The sequence below is a fragment of the Lynx canadensis genome, chromosome A2 (assembly GCF_007474595.2).
Source record: "Lynx canadensis isolate LIC74 chromosome A2, mLynCan4.pri.v2, whole genome shotgun sequence".
Lineage (NCBI taxonomy): Eukaryota > Metazoa > Chordata > Mammalia > Carnivora > Felidae > Lynx > Lynx canadensis.
Window position 1 is genome coordinate 22823932 of NC_044304.2, and position 25991 is coordinate 22849922.

The 25991-nt window shown below is 44.6% G+C and overlaps 1 protein-coding gene across 1 annotated transcript in view; it reads left to right on the forward strand.

Annotated features, from left to right (window-relative positions):
- The window catches only part of CACNA2D3 (calcium voltage-gated channel auxiliary subunit alpha2delta 3), an 863383-nt gene that overhangs the window by 457855 nt on the left and 379537 nt on the right, over nt 1–25991 (forward strand). Inside the window, exons 10-11 of the mRNA XM_030307036.1 lie at nt 3185–3274; nt 12019–12132. Of these exons, the coding sequence (XP_030162896.1) occupies nt 3185–3274; nt 12019–12132 (204 nt within the window). The remainder of the gene's footprint in view (nt 1–3184; nt 3275–12018; nt 12133–25991) is intronic.

A 25991-nucleotide genomic window follows, 5' to 3' on the forward strand; every position in this document is an offset into this window, starting at 1 on the left:
GATAAAGAGCCACCCTCCTCCTCCTTCACTGAAGTTTAATAATAAAGTGGAACTGTCACCATTTCCAATAAATTGTTTATTTTAATTTAGAAAAATAACGAAAACTGGCCACCTTCTGGCACGCCATTGTGGCATGTCTTCCTGGCTCGGGCACTCTTGAACCTTCTGTTCTCCGTAGCTGGCTCTGGAAGGCGTTCGGATCTCAGTGTTGGTGAAATCAACCACATGTCTTTCTCCATGTAATCAAACCTGGCCCTCACAGGGAAAAAGAAGTCATTTTCCAAGGCCCATTAGATGGTAGCGCTGCAAACCAGGAAGTTGGCATCGAAGGCATTTGGAGTATAAAGCTTTGTAGGATTTTTTTTCCATGTATTTATTTTAGTGAATGTGAAATTGAGATAGTCTCACATTTTTCTGTCATCACTGTTCTTTCAGATGACTTTTTTCCTGTATTATCAGGGGGAGGTCAGCCCAATACCCCTTGCATGAGAGGTGAGCTGAAGGGGGCGCCGGGGTGGCTCAGTGGGTTAAGTGTCTGACTTCGGCTCAGGTCATGATCTCATGGTTCATGAGTTCGAGCCCCACATTGGCCTCTCTTCTGTCAGGATAGAGACCGCTTCAGAGCCTCTGTATCACCCCCCCGTCTCTGCCCCTCCCCCACTCACACACTCCCTCTCTCTCAAAAATAAGTAAACATTAAAAAGAAAAAAAAAGAGTGAGTCGAAGGCCCAGATAAAGGTGATGTCTTCCTCAGGTGTTCAGGGAGGGTGAGTGGCAGTGTAGGACTTGGAATTCAGGCCACCTGCTTCTGCCTGCCACTCGGAGGCACCAATGCGAGCTCACTCTTCCACCCACCATGCAGCAGCTTTTCTCATCCCCATTTCACAGGGAGCAAAACTGAGACCTGAGAGCCAAAGCTACTTGCCTCAGGGCCTTGTAGCTGGTAAATAGTACAACCAGAACTAGGACTCAGTCTCCTGAATTTCAGTTCAGTTTTTTTTTCTTCCGGAGTCCATGGGTTCTATATACCAATTGCTTATATACAGTGATTATAATGTGATTGCATTAAATATGACACATTTTGAATCTTAGAGCAACCACAGCTGAGGACAGAGAAAAGAAAATCTGAATTGATGAAGATGCTTCAGAGCAGTCGGCCAGGCCCCTTCCTTCCCTTCCAGACGCTGCCCTTGGAGTGCACATGGGTAGGATTCCTCCTTAGCAAATTCCTCCAGGTTTTGAGTAGTGAAAGCAGTGGCCATTAAATCCACGTGCACCAGGAGAGCTCTATGAAGTGCCTGACTCTGTCTGGCAGGAGTACTCACAGGACATAGGTAAATCGTGTAGTGTAATGCCAGTGATTAAAAACGGGAGGCTGGGGACAGGAAATGAAGGGGATCATTGTAATCCAAGGGCAGGGCTTTGGAAGCATTGTCCCAGCCAGAGTCATTGTGATGGTTGTGGTCATTAAGGTCCTTTCCTTTCAGTTAAGCGGCCCAAATCCAGCTAGATCTGGTCAGGCAAAGAACCAAATTTATTGGCTCGCTTACCTGAAAAAGCTAGGCATGCCTGGTTCTAGGAACCCAAACCACATGATTCTGCCTTGTTTCCTCCATTATGGGCTCTTTTCTCATTGGCTTTACCTTTATTCAGGTGAGCTCTTCCTCCCCAGAGGCTTGATGGCTGCTGGCAGCCCAGCCTTCTTCCCTACCTCTCAGTAGTCTCAGTGGAGAGAGTTTTCTTCCCCACATTTCAGTAGAGGCCCAGGGATTGGGTCATATGCCCATGCCTGATGGTGCCTCATGGAATTCAGGATGGAATTCACAAATTGGTCAAGCCTGATAAATGGGTTTACCCTTTGATCTGGAAAGGAGGAAGAGAGATGTTAACCCAAATGATATGAGGCACTAGTGGAGAAGGAAAATCGGAAGAAGGGGAATGGATGTTGAACAGGCAAAAACCACCCATATCCAGTGGGTATAAGCCTTAGTTTCCTCTGACTCACTCTTGATCAGTGGCTTGGTGAGGAGAAAGGACCAGTCTTGCCCAAATGTCTCCAGATGAGTGCTGTCCAGTAGAACTTTATGCAATGATGGAAATGTTCTTTGATCATCACTATCCAATGCAGTAGCCACTAGCCACATGGGGCTGTTGAGCACTGGAAATGAGACTGGTGGGACTGAGCAATGGAGTTTTGTTTTTTTTGTTTTGTTTTGTTTTTATGGGGGGGAGAGAGAGAGAGCAGGGGAGGGGCAGAAGGAGAGAAAGAATCTTAAGCAGGCTCCATGCTCAGTGAGGAGCCCCACCACAGGACTTGATCTTACAATGGTGAGATCATGACGTGAGCTAAAATCAAGAGTCAGAACATCATTGTCTCGAGTGGGGGCAGAATCTAACTAGGCAGTTACGTATCTGGAGTGCTAAGTGAAAGGTATATCTGAGCATGGGGTGGAGCATGGGGTCCTAAGGAAGCATTCTCTTTTAAAATTTTTTTAATGTTTATTTATTTTTTGAGAAAGAGTACAAGCGGGGGAGGTACAGAGAGAGAGGGAGACACAGAATCTGAAGCAGGCTCCAGGCTCTGAGTTGTTAGCACAGAGCCTGATGTGGGGCTCAAACCCACGAGCCATGAGATCATGACCTGAGCCGAAGTCAGACGCTTAACCAACTGAGCCACCCAGCCCACCCACCACTAAGGAAGCATTCTAAGTCACTGTCAGAGATGGGGGGTCTAGGAAATTTTCCAAGGCAGGAAGGCGGTGAGGTCTCCAAAGTCGATGGGACCAGGTGTGGCAGGGGAGCCAGGAAATGGATGGAGAGTGGATTCCCAGTGAGGAGAGCACGTACACAGGTCTCAGCAGTGATCAGAAGTGGAAAAATTGAGGGTAGAAGAGGATAAAGTAAGTTTTGAGAGATGAAACTGGAAAGGAAAGAAGGAATTTTAGATAAATTAAGTACTTTTCACCAGAATTAAATGAATTCTTTCCCTAGAATGTGATCACAGCTAAAAATGCATATGGCAGGTAAATTTTATATTGAATAAGTTCTTATGTTTTGAATTCTGAAGGGAAGAAGAACACACTATGGTCATTTGGGCCTGGGATGCACTGGTCCTGGTGTACACCCAAGGTTGGCATCACGTAACCATATGGACGCTAATGAATTTTCTACTTTGTCGTTTCAGCACTTCAGGGAGCATCTGGACAAGCTGTTTGCCAAAGGAATTGGAATGCTGGATATAGCTCTGAATGAGGCCTTCAACATTCTCAGTGATGTAAGCTCCTCTTTGACTTGCCTTTCTTCTGTCCAGGAGAATAGATGGATTTTTTTAAAATTGTTCCATCGTGGACCAGCAAATAATGCTAACAGTAGTTAGCTCCTGCTGTCATTGAGTGGCATCCATAGGTATCAGATGGGAGGGTGAGGCTGGCTATTCGGGTCCTCTGGGGACCCAGGTCCAGCCAGTGAGGCTGAGCGGAGTGTAAAATGCCCTCTGATCAGGGCACTCACCCGCCATGCTTGTTGGCTCTGGGACCACCAACACTTAAATACCTTCCAGTGCAGATTTTGCCTCAGAAACTTACAGTTTCTTCATAGAGTAGACTCATCCCTCATTGTGTTTCATACTGAATCCCTGCTTGTGGTGATGGTTAGCAGAAGAAAACCTTTCTCTGTGCAGTATGCTTAGGGAGTGCCGTACCCATCCCTGCCTTTCTTCCAGCCCCTTGGAGATTCCTAATACACAGTCACATAATCAAAGTTCCAGTAGGTACTACAGCAAAGAATGCCACTGAACCAACTGTTTCCCACACTTCTTGGAACAAGAATCAGTTTTTCAGGTAGCACCTGTTAACATTCCATGAAAAACTTTGGGGAGTGCTGGGCTGGGGGTTCTGCCCCTCCAATACAATTGTGTTAAGCTAGAAGAACATGTGACTTTTGTGTTCTTATTACTCTGGGAGAGTAGTAGGAAAATAATGGCAATCTTTATCAATGCAGGTTCTGTATCATTTATGTAACTAGTATGTGTTGTGTATTTTTTAATATCAGACACTGGGAATGCACCAGAGAACAGACTACACAAAGGGTTTGCCTTAATGGACTAGTGTAAAGGTTGGGTAATTATGGCCCGTGAGCCAAATCCAGCCTGCATCTTCTTTTGGTAAATATTGTTTCATTGGAATGCATTCATGCTCACCTGACTACGTACCTTCTATGGCTATTTTTGCATTACATTGGCAGAGTTGATTAGCTATAGAGACCATATGGTCTGTAAAACCTAAAATATTTACTGTGTGGACTTTGCAGAAGAAGTTTGCTGACCTCAGGTCTAATGGGAAAAGACAGATGAAGTACCTATGGAGAGCCCCATTGTGCCAGCATAGTAAGGACTTGCTGCTTTATACAGTGAGGTCAGGAAAGATCTCTCTGATTAGGTGACCTTGGTTGGAGTAGAGACCTTAAGGAAGTGAGGGAACAGTCACTTCAGAAGTTGCCAGCAAGAGGACAGAGTACAAAAGACCTAAGGCAGTGATGCTTGGCATAGTTACCATAAGAGACCAGTGTGAGGAGCAGAGCGGGGGAGAAAGAGAGTGCAAGGGAATGAGATCATGGAGGTAGCAGGGGCCAGACCCCATGGAGCCCTCCAGACTCTGGCGGGGGGAGGTGGACTTTGGCTCTTGCTCTGTGTGGGATGGAAAGTCACTGGAGTCTGAGCAGAGAATGACATGACCTGCTTGAGTTTTAGCAGTATTTCTCTGGCTGCTGTATTGAGAAACAAAGACAATAGCTGGGAGCCATTAAGTTATCTGGGTGATGCATAACTGGTGGCTTGGACCAGGGAGGTAGGTTAAGATGTTAAGAAGCAGAAAAATAGCAATCACTCTAGGTGTTTCAAACAGCCGGGATTTACTTCAGGGAAGTGGTTGCATAGGGGATGGAAAAGCTCAGAAACCAGAGAGTGAAACCATCCTCAGATGGGCAGCAGCAGGAAGCAGCTCCTCTCTAGGGTAGGGGGGAAAACAGGAGCAAGGGACGCCATTGGAGCCTCCTCCTAGTGGCCATCTAGATGGGAATGGGGCCACGGAGGGCTGCCTGGGAAAAGCCGGAGTCACAAGGGGAGGCCTGTCCTGTGGCAGCTGGTACCTTGGAAGAGGTGCAGCTGTTGCCAGAAAGCACCCAGTCCCCCAGATCAGAAGAAAGGGAGAGATGGCTTAGAAAAGCGTTGGCTTATCTTCTAGTGTTCTCCTTTGGATGAGCCTTGTCCAAACTCTTGGGGAGCCGGGAAAGTGTGGAACGCAGGGAAAGTCACGGGGCGGAACTGAGGGCAAACAAGCCCTAAACGGAGCAGCAGTTACGTTAAGCTGTTGCAGGAGCTGGGAGACCAGCCAGGGGCCCAGAAGCCCCTCTGCACCGAGTCTTCAGGACGCTCGGTGGGGCCCCGGGTGTGGGTTTGCATAGGATCACCCACCCAACATCACACGGCTCATCCTGGTGGTCAGTTGTGCCCAGCTCAAAAACTGGAATCTTTCTCACTCAGCTACACTAGCCTCTCAAGCCCTAATTCTAGACTTTCTTTTACCAATAATATCCACTGGCACACAGAAGGCCATTGAGATTTCGGTCCTGAGCCTGTGCTGGGACTGCAGAGGAGGGAGAGATAAGGAGGGAAGGTGCCACATAATCGCCCTCGGCTCTTCCCTCCCACCTGGCTGCACGAGACTGCTGACTGCAGATAATTCACATTTGTGTAAGGCTCAGTGTTTGCGACAGCACAGCCCTCTTCACAGCTTACTAATAATTTGCGAACGTAGTTGGTCAGAGCAGGGGGCCAAGCTACATCTTTAAATTCTGATTTGAACCCTGGATAGGCACCGTCTCAGGGCTTGGAGATGCCAAGCTCTGCATATTTGGCAGGCTCTTTCTAGAAAGTCATATTGAAAGGATTTGTCACAATTATAAAATTGGTTCTCTTTTTATCTCAAAAGCCTAGTGTCTAGAGCAGGGGGAGGCACTCCGAACTCGTGAATCCCTTGTTTGGAAATGTGTCCTGCCGTGAATTTCTGTTTTCTGGCTCTTTGGCAGAAGTGGTGAAGGAGCAAGAGTTAGGGAATGCTTGTCATGTGAAGTTTGTGGCCTCTGGAGTCAGGCAGGTTGGGCTGAGAAGCCTGACTTGGTCAGAGCTTGCTGTGAAGCCTTGAGAAAACTCTGCTTTGCCTCACCTTTATTATCCTCATCTGTAAAATGGGGATAGGAATAGACCCATAACTTGTGAAGCCCAGTGCAAAATGAAAATACTCAGAAAAGGGGCGTCTGGGTGGCTCAGTCAGTTAAGCATTGGACTTCGACTCAGGTCATGATCTCACAGTTCGTGGGTTCAAGGCCCGCGTCTGGCTCTGTGCTGACAGCTCAGAGCCTGGAGCCTGCTTCAGGTTCTGTGTGTGTCTCTCTCTCTGCCCCTCCCTCACTCACTCTCTGTCTTTCTCTCAAAAATAAATAAACATTTTTAAAAAATTAAAAATACTCAGAAAAAATGAAAATGAAAATGTTCAGAAGCATTAAGAATCTTAAGAGAGTGACAGCAGAGGGTTGCCCCGAGTGCAGGCCCTGTGCACATGATATACCCATGAAGCTGGCCCTGGTGGACCAGGGTTGAGGATTCAGCACAATGAAGCAGTACCTGCCTCCCTTCCAGCAGGGCTGGGGTGGCTGGGAAGTGTCATGTCTATGACCATGGAGTCACTGGGCAGCCTCAACTCTTGCCAGGCTGCCTGTGGCTTCTAGAGGCAGCCGGAGCTCTCGATGCTTTGGTCTTACTTCCTGCCCACATCCTTGGGAATGTCCACTTCCCTTTATCTTCCCTTCTTTCCTTTCTCTTGCCCTGGTAACTTCTCTCTCCCCACCCTGTCCACTTACCAGTTTTGTTCCCAAACACTTCCAAGCCAGTGTTTCCCACTGCATGCCCAGCCGATGCTGGTCTGCCAGGATACTCTGCCCCAGGTGTTGTCGAGGTGGGGAGATGCCATCCTCCTGTCCCAGAGACTCACAACACACCTGTGCATATTCAAGGTCTTCAAAGTCCTCCAGGGAACAGACCTTTTAAAAATGTATTTATACCAGTTCTCAAACTTATTGACTCAAGAACTCTTTATATCATATCAGAACCTCAGGGTTAGAATCTTATAGAAGTCACAGCTCACCAAGCACACCTTCAGGCATAATGTGTCTTATACTCCAGCAGGGTCTATTAACCTCCCAGCACCTCTCAGGTCCAGAAAAATCACCAGCACACGGTGGATTTCTTTCCTTCATTCACATAAGTATTTGTGAACCAGGGAAATCTTCCACACATCTCTGTTCTGCCTTCACCTGTAAAAACCCTCTTGGGTCTGGCCAGTTAGAAAACCTAATGGGTCCAGTGTAAATTCTGGATAGCAAGAAATGGAAGGACCAGAAATGTTACAAAATGTCCCTGATAAGAGATTGGTTGACAGTTGGCACCATATTTTGAGTGCACATTTATCTCAGAGAGAGAAACATTTCCATCCTGTCTCTAGCTGCTAGGCTTTTAAACAGCCAAACATTTTGAAAAACACAGAGCTGGTTAATCTCCCATGAAAGTGAAGCTTTCTTTCGCTGTTTTCCACATCATCAGTATGACCTTTAAGTGATGTAATTCTCTCCTGTGCATGATGCCTGCCCTTGCAAGCCAATAGGAACAAAGAGTTATTTCTCAGTTACACAGACACACATTCTGTGTGTGTTTGTCTTTGTGTCCGTCTCTCTCCCTCACACATGCGCGCGCGCGCACACACACACACACACACACACACACACACACACACACACACTTGAAATTGTGATTGTGACCGGGGCTCAGAGTGGTTCAGGGGTTACTAGATGAAGTTAATTCTGTTTTGCAATTACCTGCATTTCAGTGTCAGTATTTGCTCGGGTGACTTAAAGGCTTGCAGTTGTTGCACAAAGGATTTTGAAAGGAGCATTCAAATAAACTTCTAAGACTCTTCCAGCTATTGATCTCTGCTGCATTCATTAGTTTCTGTAAGAACACAGAGCCAGTTTGCTACAGTAGTTAGCATCTACCTTGTCATGTGACACCCGCAATTATCGTTTTTGGCGATGAATATGATCTTTGCAGTGATTACCTTTTAAAAATTTTTCTTAGCCAATTAAATAAAATTCGGTGACATTTCAAAGGCTGTTAATCACAACCAAATGCTCTAAATGTCAGGATGCATTGAAATTTTCGCTGCTAACTGATGAATCACTGAGCTAATTGTAGTTCCTCATCAGGCCCTTGTCATTGTTATTATTATGGAAAACACTTTCATCACTCCCGCTATTCAAAAAAAAAGTTCTAGACAAATATGCAGAGAAGAGATATTACTCATCAAAGCATTTGAAGTTAATTGCATTCTTCAAAATTCTCCAACTGCAGATTGCTGCAGAGAATACCAGGGGCTCAGCCAGAGAGGAAAGTGATGTTTTTAAATAAACAGCTCAGGGCAGCCCTGTCTTCCAGTCTGCATCATTCAGATATCTTCATTTCCCACTCTTTTTGGCCTTTTGTTTGGGAGAGTTTTTTTCCGGGATGTTTTCGAATGAGTTGCATGAACAACAGACCCAGGGTGAACTCCAGCCCTCTTTGAACTGAAGCATAGATCACCTTTATTCAGTGGTCCGCTGCCGGCTTTATTCAGTGATTTGAAGACAATGTTGAATGCAGGCTCCCCAAAACATTTCCAGAACAACTTGTTGATAGGGCAAGACTGCAGAGATGTTTCTTCTTACTGCAGTAAGGAAGAAAATGCACTATGACCATAGAATGTTAGTAATGTCCCAAAGTGGAAGGGACAAAGTCATGTACTGGAGACTATGAAGTCTGGTTGAATGTGGGTCTTTCAGAGTAGAGGGGAAGGAAGAGGCTTGGTTAAGACTGGGTGAGAATCCTAATATTCTAGTTTAGACTTGGTGGATGCAGCAGAGAGAAGATTTTGAGGTTAGTGTTTTCCCCAAGAGTCTTAGGGTACAAATTGTCCTGTGACAGTTTCTACTGAGGAGTTGATGGGCCTTTCAAGACGTTCCTGGAATAAGCAAAAAAGTTATTTGCAATTTTTATCTTCCTGAGCAAGAGAGCTCTGGAATAGTTAGTTATATTGATAAAGACAGTAGAACCATAGCTATGTGTGATGGCTTTAGTTCCCAAGTATTAGTACCTACCTGAGAATTTCTATGATATTCCATCATGGGCCATGTATGCTCATTAATTCAAGGGCATTGGTCTGGTCTGAGTTGCAGGAGTGGCTGCCAGGGCCAGGACTAAAGTGAACCTAAGGCACAAAATTTGAGGAGCACTCATTCACTCTCAGAGTGGAGGACTTGATGACTGTCATGTGGCCCTAGAATTCTGGAAAGAGTGGAGGGAGGAAGAAGCAGGTGAAGGAGATGAGTGCTTATGGAGCCTTGCCATGTATCTCCATCTCCTCAAGGACCTTCATCTCTTTACTGGGAGGCCATAGAGTACGCTGAATCTGGAAGTAGGTTCTGGAGCTGGAGTGCCTGGATTTATATCCTGGCCACTACAGAGGGTAGCTGTGTGACCTTGGGCAAGTTAACTCATCTCTCTGTGCCTCAATTTCCCTACCTGTAAAGTGGTGATAATGATAGTACCTACCTCAGAGGCTAGTCAAGATTAAGTAAGTTAATACTTGTTGCCTGCCATATAATGTACATTTAACCTGTGTTGTAACAACGCATGGTAGTCTCATTTTATAAATGAAGAAAAGGATACTCTGACATGAGAACTTATTGCAGGCACGTGGCTTGTGGTGCTGGGATGGAATTAAGTGCTTTTCACTATACTATGGCAGTCCATGTATGTTTTAGGTGGCTTTGCTCTATCCCAATATGGCCCCAAGAAATTCTTTCTGTCCATCTTTCCTTCCTTCCTTCCTTCCTTTCTTCCTTCCTTCCTTCCTTCCTTCCTTCCTTCCTTCCTTCTCTTCCCTCCTTCCTTCCCTCCTTCCTCCCCTCCCATTTCCCTCGCTCCTTTCCTTCCTTTGATCCTTCCATCCATCCATCCATCCATCCATCCCTCCATCCTTCTATCCATCCATCTATCCATCTCCAACCCTCCCTCCATCTCTCCATCCATCCATCCATCCATCCATCCCTTCCTTCCTCCCTCCATCCATCCATCTATCCATCTATCTATCCATTCATTCATCCCTCCCTACATCCATTCTTCTATCCATCCATCATCCTTCTATCCATCCCTCCTTTCATTCATCCTTCTACCCATTTATTCATCCAGCTAGTTATAGTTTTCTCTAATCACAACTTCAGTCTCCACATGAGAATTCTAAGTGCACAGAGACTAGACATTAAACATTCAACTTGAGTGTTTTATTAGCTCTCTGGCTCACCAGGAACCAGCAGCAAATCTAAGACCAGTCTCCATCCTTCCCCAGTGCCATGGTCAACAGATCAAACATGCCCACTCAGTGCCTTTGCACATGCTCTTTGCCCCTTTGAGACGCCCCCCCCACAGGTACTCCCCCCTCCAGATGCTACTCATACATCACCTTCTTGGTGAGGTCTTCCCTATTTTTTCTAAAGCTGCCCCCTCCCCATTTCCTGTCCCCCCCACTTTGCTTTCTTTTCTCTTTTTTTGTTTCTTAGCATTGCTGTTATCACACAACATACAACAAAATTTACTTTTTACTTTGTTTTTATATGTCTCCCCACATAGAATACAAACTACACAAGGGAGGGGATTTTTATATGTTTCAGCCCCAGCTCTGTGTGGGCACTAGTAAATAATTTAGAATTAATGAATACATTTCACCAACTATAATGGTGGGAGTTTTCACTACTGAAAATTAAAGACTTTTTGTATATTTTCATGCCTCGGCATTGTCATGGAATTATAGGGTATTTAACAGACATGGTGTTGCTTTGAATTGTAGCATTGATAGCAATCATTAAGGGAGTTCTTCAACCCTGATTCAAGGAAAGGACACTAAGCTCTGGTAACCAGTCTGGTCACCCTGTCTACCACTCACAAAGACTGGGAGCTTTTATAATGCCATGTAAAACTGAAAGTTGAAGAAATTTAGGGTCTTACACACCAGTGGGCATAATCTTGGAATTTCAGCCTGCTATACATAATATGTTAATAAACTAATATGTGACAAAATAAATATGTAATAAACTAACATGTAATGTTACCTGCTAACAAATACATATTTAAAGTTTTTTTAATTAATTTATTTATTTTTGAGAAAGTGAGAGAGAAAGAGTATGAGCGGGGGAAGGGCAGAGAGAGAGGGAGATACAGAATCTGAAGCAGGCTCCAGGCTCCGAGCTGTAAGCACACAGCCTGATGTGGGGCTTGAACCCATAAACCGTGAGATCATGACCTGAGCTGAAGTCGGATGCTCAACCGACTGAGCCACCCAGGCACCCCTAACAAATATGTATTTAAAACGAACCCTAACAAAAGGATGCCTAGGCTTCTAGTTTGAATTGGCCTGTTTCTGACTTTATGTGTCCAAAACCTCCTTGATTTTACTATATAGTGCAGTCCATACCCATCAAGCCAGATTCATTCAGGTTTTAAAAGAGATGTTGCCGGCCACGTATGCTGTGCCCATGTCAAGTGTTCCTAAAGAGTGACTGTGCCAGTGCCTTTGGGGCTTGTATCATGAGGCAGTATCTGTGCTTGAAGGTAAGAGAGGTTATGTGTCCTCGAACCTCACTTCCCACCCTGCGTGTGTTTTTCAGAAATCCTCTCTGCCGTCTGGATTTAGTTCCAGTTTGTCAAAGCAAATATGGTGAATGCGTGGGGAGAAGCTTATGGTGTAGGTTGTGTTTTGGTGAAGTAGAACGAGCTCTTGTTTTGAGAGGCTGCCCAAGCCCAAGCCCTCATGCCTCTGAAGTCTCACGGATGTACAGAACTCTGGTGTGTTTTTTAGTCTGAACTTCTCTCTTCCGCAGTTCAACCATACTGGGCAAGGCAGCGTCTGCAGCCAGGCCATCATGCTCATCACCGACGGGGCAGTGGACACCTATGACACTATCTTTGCGAAGTACAACTGGCCAGATCGGAAGGTGAGTTGGTGCTGATGCCATGCAGCGTGGTCCATGGAGAATCTGTGTTGTGCTGTAACTCCCAGGTTGTCCAGGGGTAGGTGCCCCATCTGGACTGAATCTCATAAAGACTACTGTTGCTCAGGCTTGTAGTTTTTGGTTGACCAAGCCAAATACTATAGCTTTCCTTGTTTTCAAAATGACACTTTTTTGGAGGAGAGAAGAAACCTGTAAAGACACATTCAGCGTGTTCAGTGAAAAGACTCACTGTGAAGCGTGCTTTGTCCATAGTGGGCAGCACCTTTGTTTTCCGTGGACCCAGAGCTGCTTGGTGAGTCCTGCATCTATAGATGGTGAAGTTGGCCATGGCGGCCACCCAGTCCTCTCTTGTGTGTTTCTGTATTTCTCTAGCTCCTCGTTCACCACCCTCATTACCCTCATTACCACCCAGAAGCTTCTCTCCATCTCCCAGGGCTGTTCCCTATCCTTGTCAAAGCTTGTACACTGTTCTAATTCCTTCTTTGCTTTCCAAGTTGACGTTTATTTATCTGCTGAACCCATATGTTAGGGTGTCCATGATGGATGTTAATGTTTTTGGTGTGTCTGAGTGCCAAAACCCAGAGATTCCTCAAGCTGTTAGCCAGTTTGAATTCCCTGGGGAGATCTTTTAAATTCTGGATACTTGTACTCTATCCCATGCCTACAGAATCAAGATTTCTAAGGATGTGGTGTGGTAATCCATGTTTTTAATAAGTTCCTCTAGTGGGCACCAATCAGCAGATTAGCAGTTGGTGATCTCTATCTCACCTGAATGGTGGGATTTTCACAGGAAAAAGGCCAGTCAGAGAAGGTGCTATCCCAGGGGTATCACAGAGGCGCTGTCCTGTCCCATGAGCCAGTGGCATTACTCTGACTGTCTCTATAAGTACGTAAGACCATTCAGACCAAGTCTGTCCTACTTTAGCTATTTTGTGTATTTAATTTCCTGGAACCGAACTAACCACACACACTTGGCAAAAAGAAAGAGAAGACAAATGACCGCTGTGTCTTCAGCTGTATCCAGAGAGTGTGTGCCATTGAGGGAGCGTGACATGTCAAGGTGTCATCCCATGTTCCCTTAGTCATTCTTGGTACCCACATTGCTCTGATAACACTGACATCTCACCTCACTGAGTGTGCATCTGCATTTTAGAGATACATACGTTTTGAGCAACATGGTCCCTAAATGGATGCCAACTGCTTCTCCTGGTGCTCAACCTTAGAAAGAGCCATCACTTCTGAAGCTGGAGGAAACGTTTGCTGTGCTGGGCTTTCTCAGGGGATGTGGGACTGTGATACGGCTTAAGGGATGCCCAGGGATAAATGTGGCTGATTGCAGCTCCCGCAATAAGCACTACCTTAGAACCTAGCCCTCGTATAAGATGGCAGTTCACTGTTGGACAAGGAGATTTTAGATGTAGGATTTCAGGTGAGGGTTTTCAGGGACAGGTGGAGGCCACAGGTAATTCCTTGATAGATGTAGTCATGTGAAGGGAAGAACCTGCTGGATTCATGTGCACCCCTGGAGCATACAGCACGATGCTGAGCATGTGGCCGGTACCTAATGCACAGTCCTACTGTGTGGCTGAGTGACTGAGGGGCCTGGCGGGGTGGGAGGCCACAGTGCTAGTAAACATGGGTAGGGCCACAGACATTTTGCAGTCATGTGGAATGTTTGCAGGTGTCATGACGTTTCATAACATGTTGAAGGGTTTTTGACTTATTTGGGACCATCGTACATAAGAAAGTGAGAGGGTCTTTTCATAAGCAGCTTCATTAAGACCAAATGTGTTATCAGACAAGTCTCACATACTGAATTCTCTGAATCTGTCCCATTTGGTGATACTTGATGGATAGCAATTGCTCAATAATATTGGTATTTGAATATCCTTACTTGTAAGGAGAGGCATCGAATGAGGGCTTCAAAGTCACAGTTCTTCAGACAAAACACAAATGTCAACATATCTTGCCAAAGATACAATACTGACTTTCAACCAGGTGCTTTTTTGGATTAATTGGAACCAGGATTCTGGAAGTTTCAACATTGCATAAAGGAGCTTCATTGACTTATAAAGTATTATCAAGCAGAAGCAGATTTGACTTTTGTAACAAGAGTCTTCTTTTTAAAAAAAATATTTTATTTACTTATTAGAGTGGACATATGAGCACATGCAAGTGGAGGAGAGGCAGAGAGAGAGAGAGGGAGAGAGAGAATCCCAAGCAGGCTCAGCACTGTTAGCGCAGAGCCTGACTCGGGGCTCAGTCTCACAAACTGCGAGATCATGACCTGAGCCCAAATCGAAAGTTAGATGCTTAACCAACTGACCCACTCAGGTACCCCCAAACAGTCTTTTTCTGTGATTAGAAGTTCATAGCAGGGTTCCATCCCTCCTGCTGCATTCTGGAGAGTTTTATGGTGTTCACATATATACACGTACACATTCTCTTCTTGATGATTTGTCTGTGAAGTTGAGCGCAGTAAGTTTGCATGGATCCCATTGTGATTTAGCATTGTGTTAAAGTGAGGAGATGTGCAGTGTCTAAGCAGTCCTCTTTCTCTGTTATTCTGAACATTAGATATTTAGCAGAGGACTCTGTCATGCCATAGTGGGCAGTCTTCAAGATCGTAGATACAGGAAATGGGTTCAGGAGAGAGGAAAATGATCTTTTTTTTTCAATATATGAAATTTATTGTCAAATTGGTTTCCATACAATACCCAGTGCTCATCCCAAAAGGTGCCCTCCTCAATACCTATCACCCACCCTCCCCTCCCTCCCATCCCCCATCAACCCTCAGTTTGTTCTCAGTTTTTAAGAGTCTCTTATGCTTTGGCTTTCTCCCACTCTAACCTCTTTTTTTTTTTCTTCCCCTCCCCCATGGTCTTCTGTTAAGTTTCTCAGGATCCACATAAAAGTGAAAACATATGGTATCTGTCTTTCTCTGTATGGCTTATTTCACTTAGCATAACACTCTCTAGTTCCATCCACGTTGCTACAAAGGGCCATATTTCATTCTTTCTCATTGCCACGTAGTACTCCATTGTGTATATAAACCACAATTTTTATCCATTCATCAATTGATGGACATTTAGGCTCTTTCCATAATTTGGCTATTGTTGAGAGTGCTGCTATAAACATTGGGGTACAAGTGCCCCTATGCATCAGCACTCCTGTAACCCCTGGGTAAATTCCTAGCACCGATACTGCTGGGTCATAGGGTAGATCTATTTTTAATTTTTTGAGGAACCTCCACATTGTTTTCCAGAGTGGCTGCACCAGTTTGGATTCCCACCAGCAGTGCAAGAGGGTTCCCGTTTCTCCACATCCTCTCTAGCATCTATAGTCTCCTGATTTGTTCATTTTGGCCACTCTGACTGGCATGAGGTGATATCTGAGTGTGGTTTTGGTTTGTATTTCCTTGATGAGGAGCGACGTTGAGCATCTTTTCATGTGCCTGTTGGCCATCTGGATGTCTTCTTTAGAAAAGTGTCTATTCATGTTTTCTGCCTGTTTCTTCACTGGATTATTTGTTTTTCGGGTGTGGAGTTTGGTGAGTTCTTTATAGATTTTGGATACTAGCCCTTTGTCTGATATGTCATTTGCAAATATCTTTTCCCATTCTGTTGGTTTCCTTTTAGTTTTGTTGGTTGTTTCCTTTGCTGTGCAGAAGCTTTTTATCTTCATGAGGTCCCAGTAGTTCATTTTTGCTTTTAATTCCCTTGCCTTTGGGGATGTGTCAAGTAAGAAATTGCTACGACTGAGGTCAGAGAGGTTTTTTCCTGCTTTCTCCTCTAGGGTTTTGATGGTTTCCTGTCTCATGCTCAGGTCCTTAATCTATTTTGAGTTTATTTTTGTGAGTGGTGTAAGAAAGTGGTCTAGTTTCAACCTTCTGCATGTTGCTGTCCAGTTCTCCCAGCACCATTTGTTAAAGAGACTGTCTTTTTTCCATTGGATGTTCTTTCCTGCTTTGTCAAAGTTGAGTTGGCCATACTTTTGTGGGTCTAGTTCTGGGGTTTCTATTCTATTCCATTGGTCTATGTGTCTGTTTTTGTGCCAATACCATGCTGTCTTGATGATTACAGCTTTGTGGTAGAGGCTAAAGTCTGGGATTGTGATGCCTCCTGCTTTGGTCTTCATCAAAATTACTTTGGCTATTTGGGGCTTTTTGTGGTTCCATATGAATTTTAGGATTGCTTGTTCTAGCTACGAGAAGAATGCTGGTGCAATTTTGATTGGGATTGAATTGAATGTGTAGATAGCTTTGGATAGTATTGACATTTTGACAATATTCATTCTTCCAATACATGAGCACGGAATGTTTTTCCATTTCTTTATATTTTCTTCAATTTCCTTCATAAGCTTTCTATAGTTTTCAGCATACAAATCTTTTACATCTTCGGTTAGATTTATCCCTAGGTATTTTATGCTTCTTGCTGCAATTGTGAATGGGATCAGTTTCTTTGTCTTTCTCTTGCTTCATTATTAGTGTATAAGAATGCAACTGATTTCTGTACATTGATTTTGTATCCTGCAACTTTGCTAAATTCATGTATCAGTTCTAGCAGACTTTTGGTGGAGTCTGTCAGATTTTCCATGTATAATATCATGTCATCTGCAAAAAGTGAAAGCTTAACTTCATTTTTGCCAATTTTGATGCCTTTGGTTTCCTTTTGTTGTCTGATTGCTGATGCTAGAACTTCCAATGCTATGTTAAACAACAGCGGTGAGAGTGGACATCCCTGTTGTGTTCCTGATCTCAGGGAAAAAGCTCTCAGTTTTTCCCCATTGAGGATGATGTTGGCTGTGGGCTTTTCATAAATGGCTTTTATGATGTTCAAGTATGTTTCTTCTATCCCGACTTTCTCGAGGGTTTCTATTAAGAAGGTTGCTGAATTTTGTCAAATGCCTTTTCTGCATCAATTGACAGGATCATATGGTTCTTTTCTTTTATTAATGTGATGTATCACGTTGATTGATTTGCGAATGTTGAACCAGCCCTGCATCCCAGGAATGAATCCCACTTGATCATGGTGAATAATTCTTTTTATATGCTGTTGAACTTGATTTGCTAGTATCTTGTTGGGAATTTTTGCATCCATATTCATCAGGGATATTGGCCTGTAGTTCTCTTTTTTTACTGGGTCTCTGTCTGGTTTAGGAATCAAAGTAATACTGGCTTCATAGAATGAGTCTGGAAGTTTTCCTTCCCTTTCTGTTTTTTGGAATAGCTTAAGAAAGATAGGTATTATCTCTGCTTTAAATATCTGGTAGAACTCCCCTGGGAAGCCATCTGGTCCTGGACTCTTATTTGTTGGGGGATTTTGATAACCGATTCAATTTCTTCACTGGTTATGGGTCTGTTCAAGCTTTCTATTTCCTCCTGATGGAGTTTTGGAAGCATGTGGGTGTTTAGGAATTTGTCCATTTCTTCCAGGTTGTCCAGTTTGTTGGCATATAATTTTTCATAGTATTCCCTGATAATTGCTTGTATCTCTGAGGGATTGGTTGTAATAATTCCATTTTCATTCATGATTTTATCTATTTGGGTCATCTCCCTTTTCTTGTTTGAGAAGCCTGGCTAGAGGTTTATCAATTTTGTTTATTTTTTCAAAAAACCAACTCTTGATTTCGTTGATCTGCTCTACAGTTTTTTTAGATTCTATATTGTTTATTTCTGCTCTGATCTTTATTATTTCTCTTCTTCTGCTGGGTTAGGCTGTCTTTGCTGTTCTGCTTCTATTTCCTTTAGGTGTGCTGTTAGATTCTGTATTTGGGATTTTTCTTGTTTCTTGAGATAGGCCTGGATTGCAATGTATTTTCCTCTCAGGACTGCCTTCGCTGCGTCCCAAAGCGTTTGGATTGTTGTATTTTCATTTTCGTTTGTTTCCATATATTTTTTGATTTCTTCTCTAATTGCCTGGTTGACCCACTCATTCATTAGTAGGGTGTTCTTTAACCTCCATGCTTTTGGAGGTTTTCCAGACTTTTTCCTGTGGTTGATTTCAAGCTTCATAGCGTTGTGGTCTGAAAGTATGCATGGTGTGATCTCAATTCTTGTATACTTATGAAGGACTGTTTTGTGACCCAGTATGTGATCTATCTTGGAGAATGTTCCATGTGCACTCGAGAAGAAAGTATATTCTGTTGCTTTGGGATGCAGAGTTCTAAATATATCTGTCAAGTCCATCTGATCCAATGTATCATTCAGGGTCCTTGTTTCTTTATTGACTGTGTGTCTAGATGATCTATCCATTTCTGTAAGTGGAGTGTTAAAGTCCCCTGCAATTACCACATTCTTATCAATAAGGTTACTTATGTTTGTGAGTAATTGTTTTATATATTTGGGGCTTCCCTATTCGGTGCATAGACATTTATAATTGTTAGCTCTTCCTGATGAATAGACCCTGTAATTATCATATAATGCCCTTCTTCATCTCTTGTTACAGCCTTTAATTTAAAGTCTAGTTTGTCTGATATAAGTATGGCTACTCCAGCTTTCTTTTGACTTCCAGTAGCATGATAGTTCTCCATCCCCTCACTTTCAACCTGAAGGTGTCCTCAGGTCTAAGATGAGTCTCTTGTAGACAGCAAACAGATGGGTCTTGTTTTTTTATCCATTCTGATACCCAATGCCTTTTGGTTGGCACATTTAGTCCATTTACATTCAGTGTTATTATAGAAAGATACGGGTTTAGAGTCATTGTGATGTCTGTAGGTTTCATGCTTGTAGCGATGTCTCTGGTACTTTGTCTCACAGGATCCCCCTTGTAGGATCTCTTGTAGGGCTGGTTTAGTGGTGATGAATTCCTTCAGTTTTTGTTTGTTTGGGAAGACCTTTATCTCTCCTTCTATTCTAAATGACAGACTTGCTGGATAAAGGATTCTCGGCTGCATATTTTTTCTCTTCATCACATTGAAGATTTCCTGCCATTCCTTTCTGGTCTGCCAAGTTTCAGTAGAGAGATCCGTCACGAGTCTTATCCATCTCCCTTTATATGTTAGAGCACGTTTATCCCTAGCTACTTTCAGAATTTTCTCTTTATCCTTGTATTTTGCCAGTTTCACTATGATATGTCGTGCAGAAGATCGATTCAAGTTACGTACGTCTGAAGGGAGTTCTCTGTGCCTGTTGGATTTCAATGCCTTTTTCCTTCCCCAGATCAGGGAAGTTCTCAGCTATTATTTCTTCAAGTACATCTTCAGCACCTTTCCCTCTCTCTTCCTCCTCTGGAATACCAATTATGCATATATTATTTCTCTTTAGTGCATCACTTATTTCTCTAATTTTCCCCTCATACTCCTGGATTTTTTTATCTTTTTCTCAGCTTCCTCTTTTTCCATAATTTTATCTTCTAGTTCACCTATTCTCTCCTCTGCCTCTTCAATCCGAGCTGTGGTCATCTCCATTTTATTTTGCAGCTCATTAATAGCTCCTCCTGGCTGTTCCTTAGTCCCTTGATCTCTATAGCAATAGATTCTCTGCTATCCTTTATACTGTTTTCAAGCCCAGTGATTAATTTTATGACTATTATTCTAAATTCACTTTCTGTTATATTGTTTAAATCGTTTTTGATCAGTTCGTTAGCTGTCGTTATTTCCTGGAGGTTTTTTTGAGGGGAATTCTTCCGTTTCATCATTTTGGATAGTCCCTGGAGTGGTGCGGAACTGCAGGGCACTTCCCCTGTGCTGTCTTGAATAACTTGCATTGGTAGGCAGGGCCGCAGTCAGACCTGATGTCTGCCCCCAGCCCACCGCTGGGGCCACAGTCAGACTGGTGTGTGCCTTCTCTTCCCCTCTCCTAGGGGCGGGATTCACTGTGGGGTGGCGTGGCCCGTCTGGGCTACTTGCACACTGCCAGGCTTGTGGTGCTGGGGATCTGGCGTATTAGTTGTGGTGGATCGGGAAGGTGCACAGGGGCGGGAGGGGCAGGCTCAGCTCGCTTATCCTTAGGTGATCCGCTTGGGGAGGGGCCCTCTTCCGTGGGCCTCTCGTCTGCACTTGGCTCCGGAGAATCCATTCTGCTAGTCTTCTGGTGGTTTTCTGGGTTATTTAGGCAGGTGTAGGTGGAGTCTAAGTGACCAGCTAGACGCGGTGAGCCCAGCATCCTCCTATGCCGCCATCTTCCGATCCAGTCTAGAGGAAAATGATCTTAAGGCTGGAAGGTGTTTCCCATAAGACAGTGGTTCTCAAACTTGAGCAAACATCAGAATCATCTGAAGGACTTATTCCAACATGCATTGCTTACCTCCTGCCAGGAGTTTCTGATCCAGTAGGGCTGGCTAGGGCCTGGGAATGAGCATTCCTCACACATTGCCAGGTGACGTGGATGCTGCACACTTGGGGAGCAGCTACCATAGGAAACAGCCTGAGGAACAGTGTTTGCTTCTGCTGTGGGCTGGGATACTTTTGTTCCCTCTGCTTATTTTATGAGCACCTGCTCCTTTGGGCAAATCCAGTGCACAGGTATATGTTTCTTGACTCATACTTTGTTTAAAAAATTGCCAACTCCTGATCATCATTTAAAAATCTGGAGGGGGTGCTGGGTGGCTCATTTGGCTAAGCATCCAACTTCAGCTCAGGTCATGATCTCACAGTTTATGAGTTCAAGCCCTGTGTTGGGCTCTGTGCTGAACAGCTCAGAGCCTGGAGTCTTTGGGATCCTGTGTCTCCCTCTCTCTCTGTCCCTCCTCTACTCATGCTCTCTCTCTCTCTCTCTCTCTCAAAAACAAATAAATAAAGATAAAAATAAATTAATCAATCAGTCAACCTGGAGAGAGTTGGGGCGGCTGGTTGCCTCATTTAAGCCCCAGACTCTTGATTTCGGCTCAGGTCATGATCTCGCAGTTTGTGAGTTTGAGCCCCATGTCGATAGTGTGGAGCCTGCTTGGGGTTTTCTCTTCCTCTCTCTCTGCCCCTCCTCTACTCATTCTCTCTGTCTCTGTCTCTCTCTCTCTCTCAATAAATAAATAAACAAACAAACTTTAAAATGTTTACTCCTTTAGAGAGTACGTAAAATTTTAAAGTTTTAGTTTCTCTCATAAAGGGGTATACTTGGCACTTTGGATCCAACATTCTCATATAGCAAAAAAAAAAAATGGCTGGAGCTGAGAAATGGCTGCCCCCTCAGATGGCCCCCTCAGATGCATGCTGCTTTTGACTATGACCTCTCCATTCTGTCATCTCCACCCAGCCCACTTTACTCCTGTGTGTTACATGCCCACAGGTGTGGAGTTCTGGATTAACAGGTAGTTGCTGTTTCCCAGCCATGGCTTGTATTCCCCAGCTTCTGGGGCTTTGTTCTTTTGTCTTGGGTTTGCCCCGAGCTTTCCCTCTTCTCTTCTCCTCAGAGGTCATCTTGTCTTTGCTTGAGTCCTAAACTTCAGACTCCCTCAGGATTGTTGTTAGGGAAGTGTAGATTCATGTCCAGCATGATAATTACCTCTAGGCCTATCTTTCATCTTCATTGGTTTGGTGAGTCCTTGGGGACACATTCTGTATCTCCTAACAGTGCCACCACCATGCGCCATGTCCCAGCCCTGATGAGAAGTGTGACATAGAGACCCTAGGGTGGTCTCATGATCCCTGCCTCCAGGTGTTTACCCCCTGTATAATCTCCTCACCTTGAATATGAGTGAGCCTTGTGACTGCATTCGAACCAATAGAATATAAGAAGGTGAGGGAATTTTGTAGATGTAATCAAGGTCTCAAGTCAGTTGATTTGAGTTAATCAAAAAGGATATCCTGGGTAAGCCTTACTTAACAGAAAATCTTTAAAGAGTGACTGGATACTTCCTGAAGGCAGAGACTCTTGGTGGCAGTTTGATAAAGTAAGCAGCTTTTGGAGAAGCCCATTGGCAAGGAGCTGAGGACACCCTCTAGGACCTGAGAACATCTTCCAACCAACAGCCGGCAAAAAACCGTGCCCTCAGTCTTATGGCCACAAGGAAATAATTCCTGCTAACAGTTTGAATGAGCTTAGAGCCAGATTCTTCCCCAGGTGAGCCTCCAGATGAAAACACTGCCCAATCAGTACCTTAATTGTAGCCTTGTGAAACCATGAATGGAAGACCCAGATAAGCTGTGCTTAGCTGACCCAAAGAAACTGTGGGGTTGCAAATGTGGAGTTAAGCAACTAAGTTTGCGGTAATATGTTATGTAGCAATAGAGAATTAACAGAAGAGGTGAGGAGAAGGGGGAAAGGAAAGGAAATAATTTATCATAGCAATACTGTAAAATATCCCCAAACCTAATGGCTTAAAATAACAATTTATTATTTTTTGCAATTCTGTGGGTTAACTGGATGGTGATTCTGCTTTCCATGGTGTCAGGTAGAGTCACTGCTGAAGCTGCATGAAGCTGGGAGCTTGGCGGGCCTGTCTTGGTTCTTCTCCAGAAGACTTCTCTCTCCATGTGGGGCTAGTCCTCCAGGGCCACACTGTGAGGCCACTCCCCTCAGTGCAGTAGCCTGGACTTGACTACAATATGGCAGTTGGGTTCCCAGAAAGGGAAAGCATAAGGAAGTGGGAAGCAGTCTAGGAGGGCACTTGTGGGTGTCATTTTTTAAAAAAAATTTTAAACGCTGATTTATTATTGAGAGACACAGAGACACAGAGTGTGAGCAGGGGAGGGGTAGAGAGAGGGGGAGACACAGAATCTGAAGTAGGTTCCAGGCTCTATCAGCACAGAGCCTGACGTGGGGCTTGAACTCACAAACTGCGAGATCATGACCTGAGCCGAAGCCGGTCGCTTAACCAACTGAGCCACCCAGGCACTGCAATGGGTGTCATTTTTTTAAAACTACTGCCTAACCAGGGCCTTGCTCAAGGCGACTGCTTAATAAAACATTTTAGAATGAGTTGGAAGAAGGAATGTGTTATTGGTGATTTAACTATGAGTCTGAAGACAGCATCATGATTGTCCATGCAATGTGTCCCTTGCCAGCATTTTATTTCTGAGAGCGGAAATGAGGAGCTATTTATTCATTTATTGAGTGCCATTTACTTTTGCCTAATATCCATTGGTTAGCAGCTTAACAAGCAGCTCTTACATACTTGGAATAAAATATGAACTCTTCAACGTGGAAGGGACTCATTGCAGGACCTGCTCAAGAAATAAAGCTGCCTACATTTAAATTAGAAAAATGGTCATACTTGCCACCTATATAGTTCCAAGTGAACCAAAAAACAACAAAAAAAAAAGGTCATCGAATGATTTATCATTACCTTCCCTGGTGCATAAGACAGAGTGAATGGGTAAGAAAATGGCAGGTAAGTGATTTAAAGAATCTAATCTTATCAGAAGACCTGTCGAGCCCTTTAAGAGTATAGTAGTTTGCCAACCCCTGATCTAAGGAAATTATTGTGTTGTTCAGTCATTGAGATGCCTCTGGAAATCCGTGCATTGGCTAACCAACAGAAGATGGTCATAGTGGCTTTCCCCTTCCTTTCCACTGCTTTTTTCCACTTGAATAACTGCACTAATCAATGGCAGAGGGGTGGAAACCTTGATTGCAAATACCGCTCTCTGTGCTGTGGGGTGTCTCCTCTGCTCGGAGCCATGCTTTCTACTTTTCTGTCCTGAACAGTTTCTGGTTTTCCCCTTTTATGTCAGTGCTGCACCAGGGCTGGAGTATAGGACGCAATGATGGGCCCATTCAGAAGGGGGCTGAGCTGCAGGCATGCAGCCTGGGGCCGGACCCAGTGCCCAGCATGTGGGATCTCCATACATGTCAGACTTAACCTCCCCTTGAACCCTGTTTTGCTGGTGACAGGGGCACATGGCAGTGTCACAGCTTTCATGTCACTCGAGTAACAATGGCAACACCCTGGAGAGAATCACGTTCCCTCTTTGCCGAGACCCAGTAAGCCAGAGACTCCCCGAATCCAAATAAAATGGGATCCTTGGAATCCCTGTCAAAATCAACCTGCTTAGAGGCTAATCGCTCTATTTGCTTGGTGTTATACCCCCGGAGGGATGTTTGGCTGCAGCTGCCACATAACAAACCACATTTCAACTCGCTTCTTCTGTAGGTGAAGTGGTCGTGCACGGAACTCCTGGGGGTGCACGGAGGGCCAGTGACCCTTCTGTGCCTGTTAGACATCCTTGACGACCTGTCCTTCACTTGGGTCTGTGATGAGAAGCGCAGGCAGCATTAGGATGCTTCATCTGCTTCCCTGGGCCTGAATCGCCCTCAATAAGAGTGTGCCCTCAGCTGGTTTCCTGTGCCGAAATGTGTAAACAAAGCTAATGAGAGCGAATTCTCACCGAATGCGAAGCATCAGACACCATTCTAAATGCTGTACCTGTATTTAATTCACACAGAAACCCAAGAGGCGAGTACTGTTGTATCCCCTTTATACAAAGGAGGAAACTGAGGCTACCCAATGATTCAGGGTTCCATGACTAGCATTTGGTGGAATGTCAACCCAGCATCGAGCACTGAGGCTGTACCCTGAACCAGGATGCAGACATTTTGAGGGGGAAAGCAAAACAAAGTAACCATAGGTCCCAGGAGTAGCTGTCCATACCACACACATTGTCACCCAGAAAATAAGTTCATTTCCTTGGCCTTCCCACCCCCAAGTATAGGGGGCGTGGTCTGCAGAATGTTAGAGATTTAGGGATCACAGAACCACCCATTGAGGTTACAGGCAGAGGAGAAGCGGATGGGAAATGTGTGGCCTCAGGACGAAGCTGTCTGGGTGAAACTAAATGATTTTCCTCTTTATAAAGAATTTCAAAGGTGAATGCTATTTCAGTTATGGGTGCTATGTGTTTTATTATCGGTTACGTCCAGAACAAAAGCGAGGACAGTGGCACTGAGGCCCTTAGAGAGACGACCAGGGCTCAGGGTCCGTGGAGGATCCTTGGTGGCCTGGTGGGGATGGCATGGAGGGGTGGGGCAAACATGGCTCCTGGTTTGGGGTCCAAGGGAAGCTCTTGATCACAGAACAGTTTGGGGGTCTGGCTTTGGAACTCTTTTGGAAACACTGTTAGAAGTCACTGTCCTTTGATTTGGGGTCACAAGGATCCCCAAGAAGGAGATCTTTTGGGGGTTTTGCCCCAGGCCTCCCTCCCTTGGCATAATTTGGAAGCTGAAGCCTCAACCCAGCCATATCCTAGTGGCCTCGAGGAGATGCTGGAAGGCTTAGCTCTGTCTTAGTGGCTCTGAGGGGGTTTTGGAAAGCTCCAGCACCCCTCTCTCCTCATCTTTCCACGGGACATGTGCCACTCTGGGGAGCAGAGTTTCTGAGCTGAATCAGGCCTTATCCTTTTAAGAACCCAGCCCTTAAATAGTCTCAAGCAACTTGGAAGGAATTTTTTGTTCTTTCTTTTTTTTTCCTAAACTACATTGTTTCCGTTTCTGACTTTCCAGTGATTTTACAAAGCTCTTTCTTTGTCTTCTTTTGAGCTGGTCAGGAGGAGAAGGGGTTTACCCAAAACATAGCAACTGGGGAAGGAGTTTGGGCCATACTGCTCATAGAGGAGGTCTCAAGGTGCTCCTCCTGTCCCCACCCACCTGCACTCCAGCTCTGTCCCTCATACCACAGAACCAGATTACTGTGGGGGCTTAAGGGTGGCAAGGGCAGTAAAGGGAAAGGAGTAGCCATGTGGTGGGGGTGGGGTCGAGATTTATTCATTCAACAGATGTGTACTGAGAACCCCCCATGTCCCAGGCCATTGTACCAGAGCCCAGGAGCAAGGGGCTGACGTGACAGTTCCAGGCAGATCCTAGAGAGCAGATAACAGATCACAGATAACAAACAAGTAAAAAGACCAGTTGTTAGAATCCATGATGCATTTTCTGAAGGAGACAAACAATAGCCTGCAACAGAGAATGG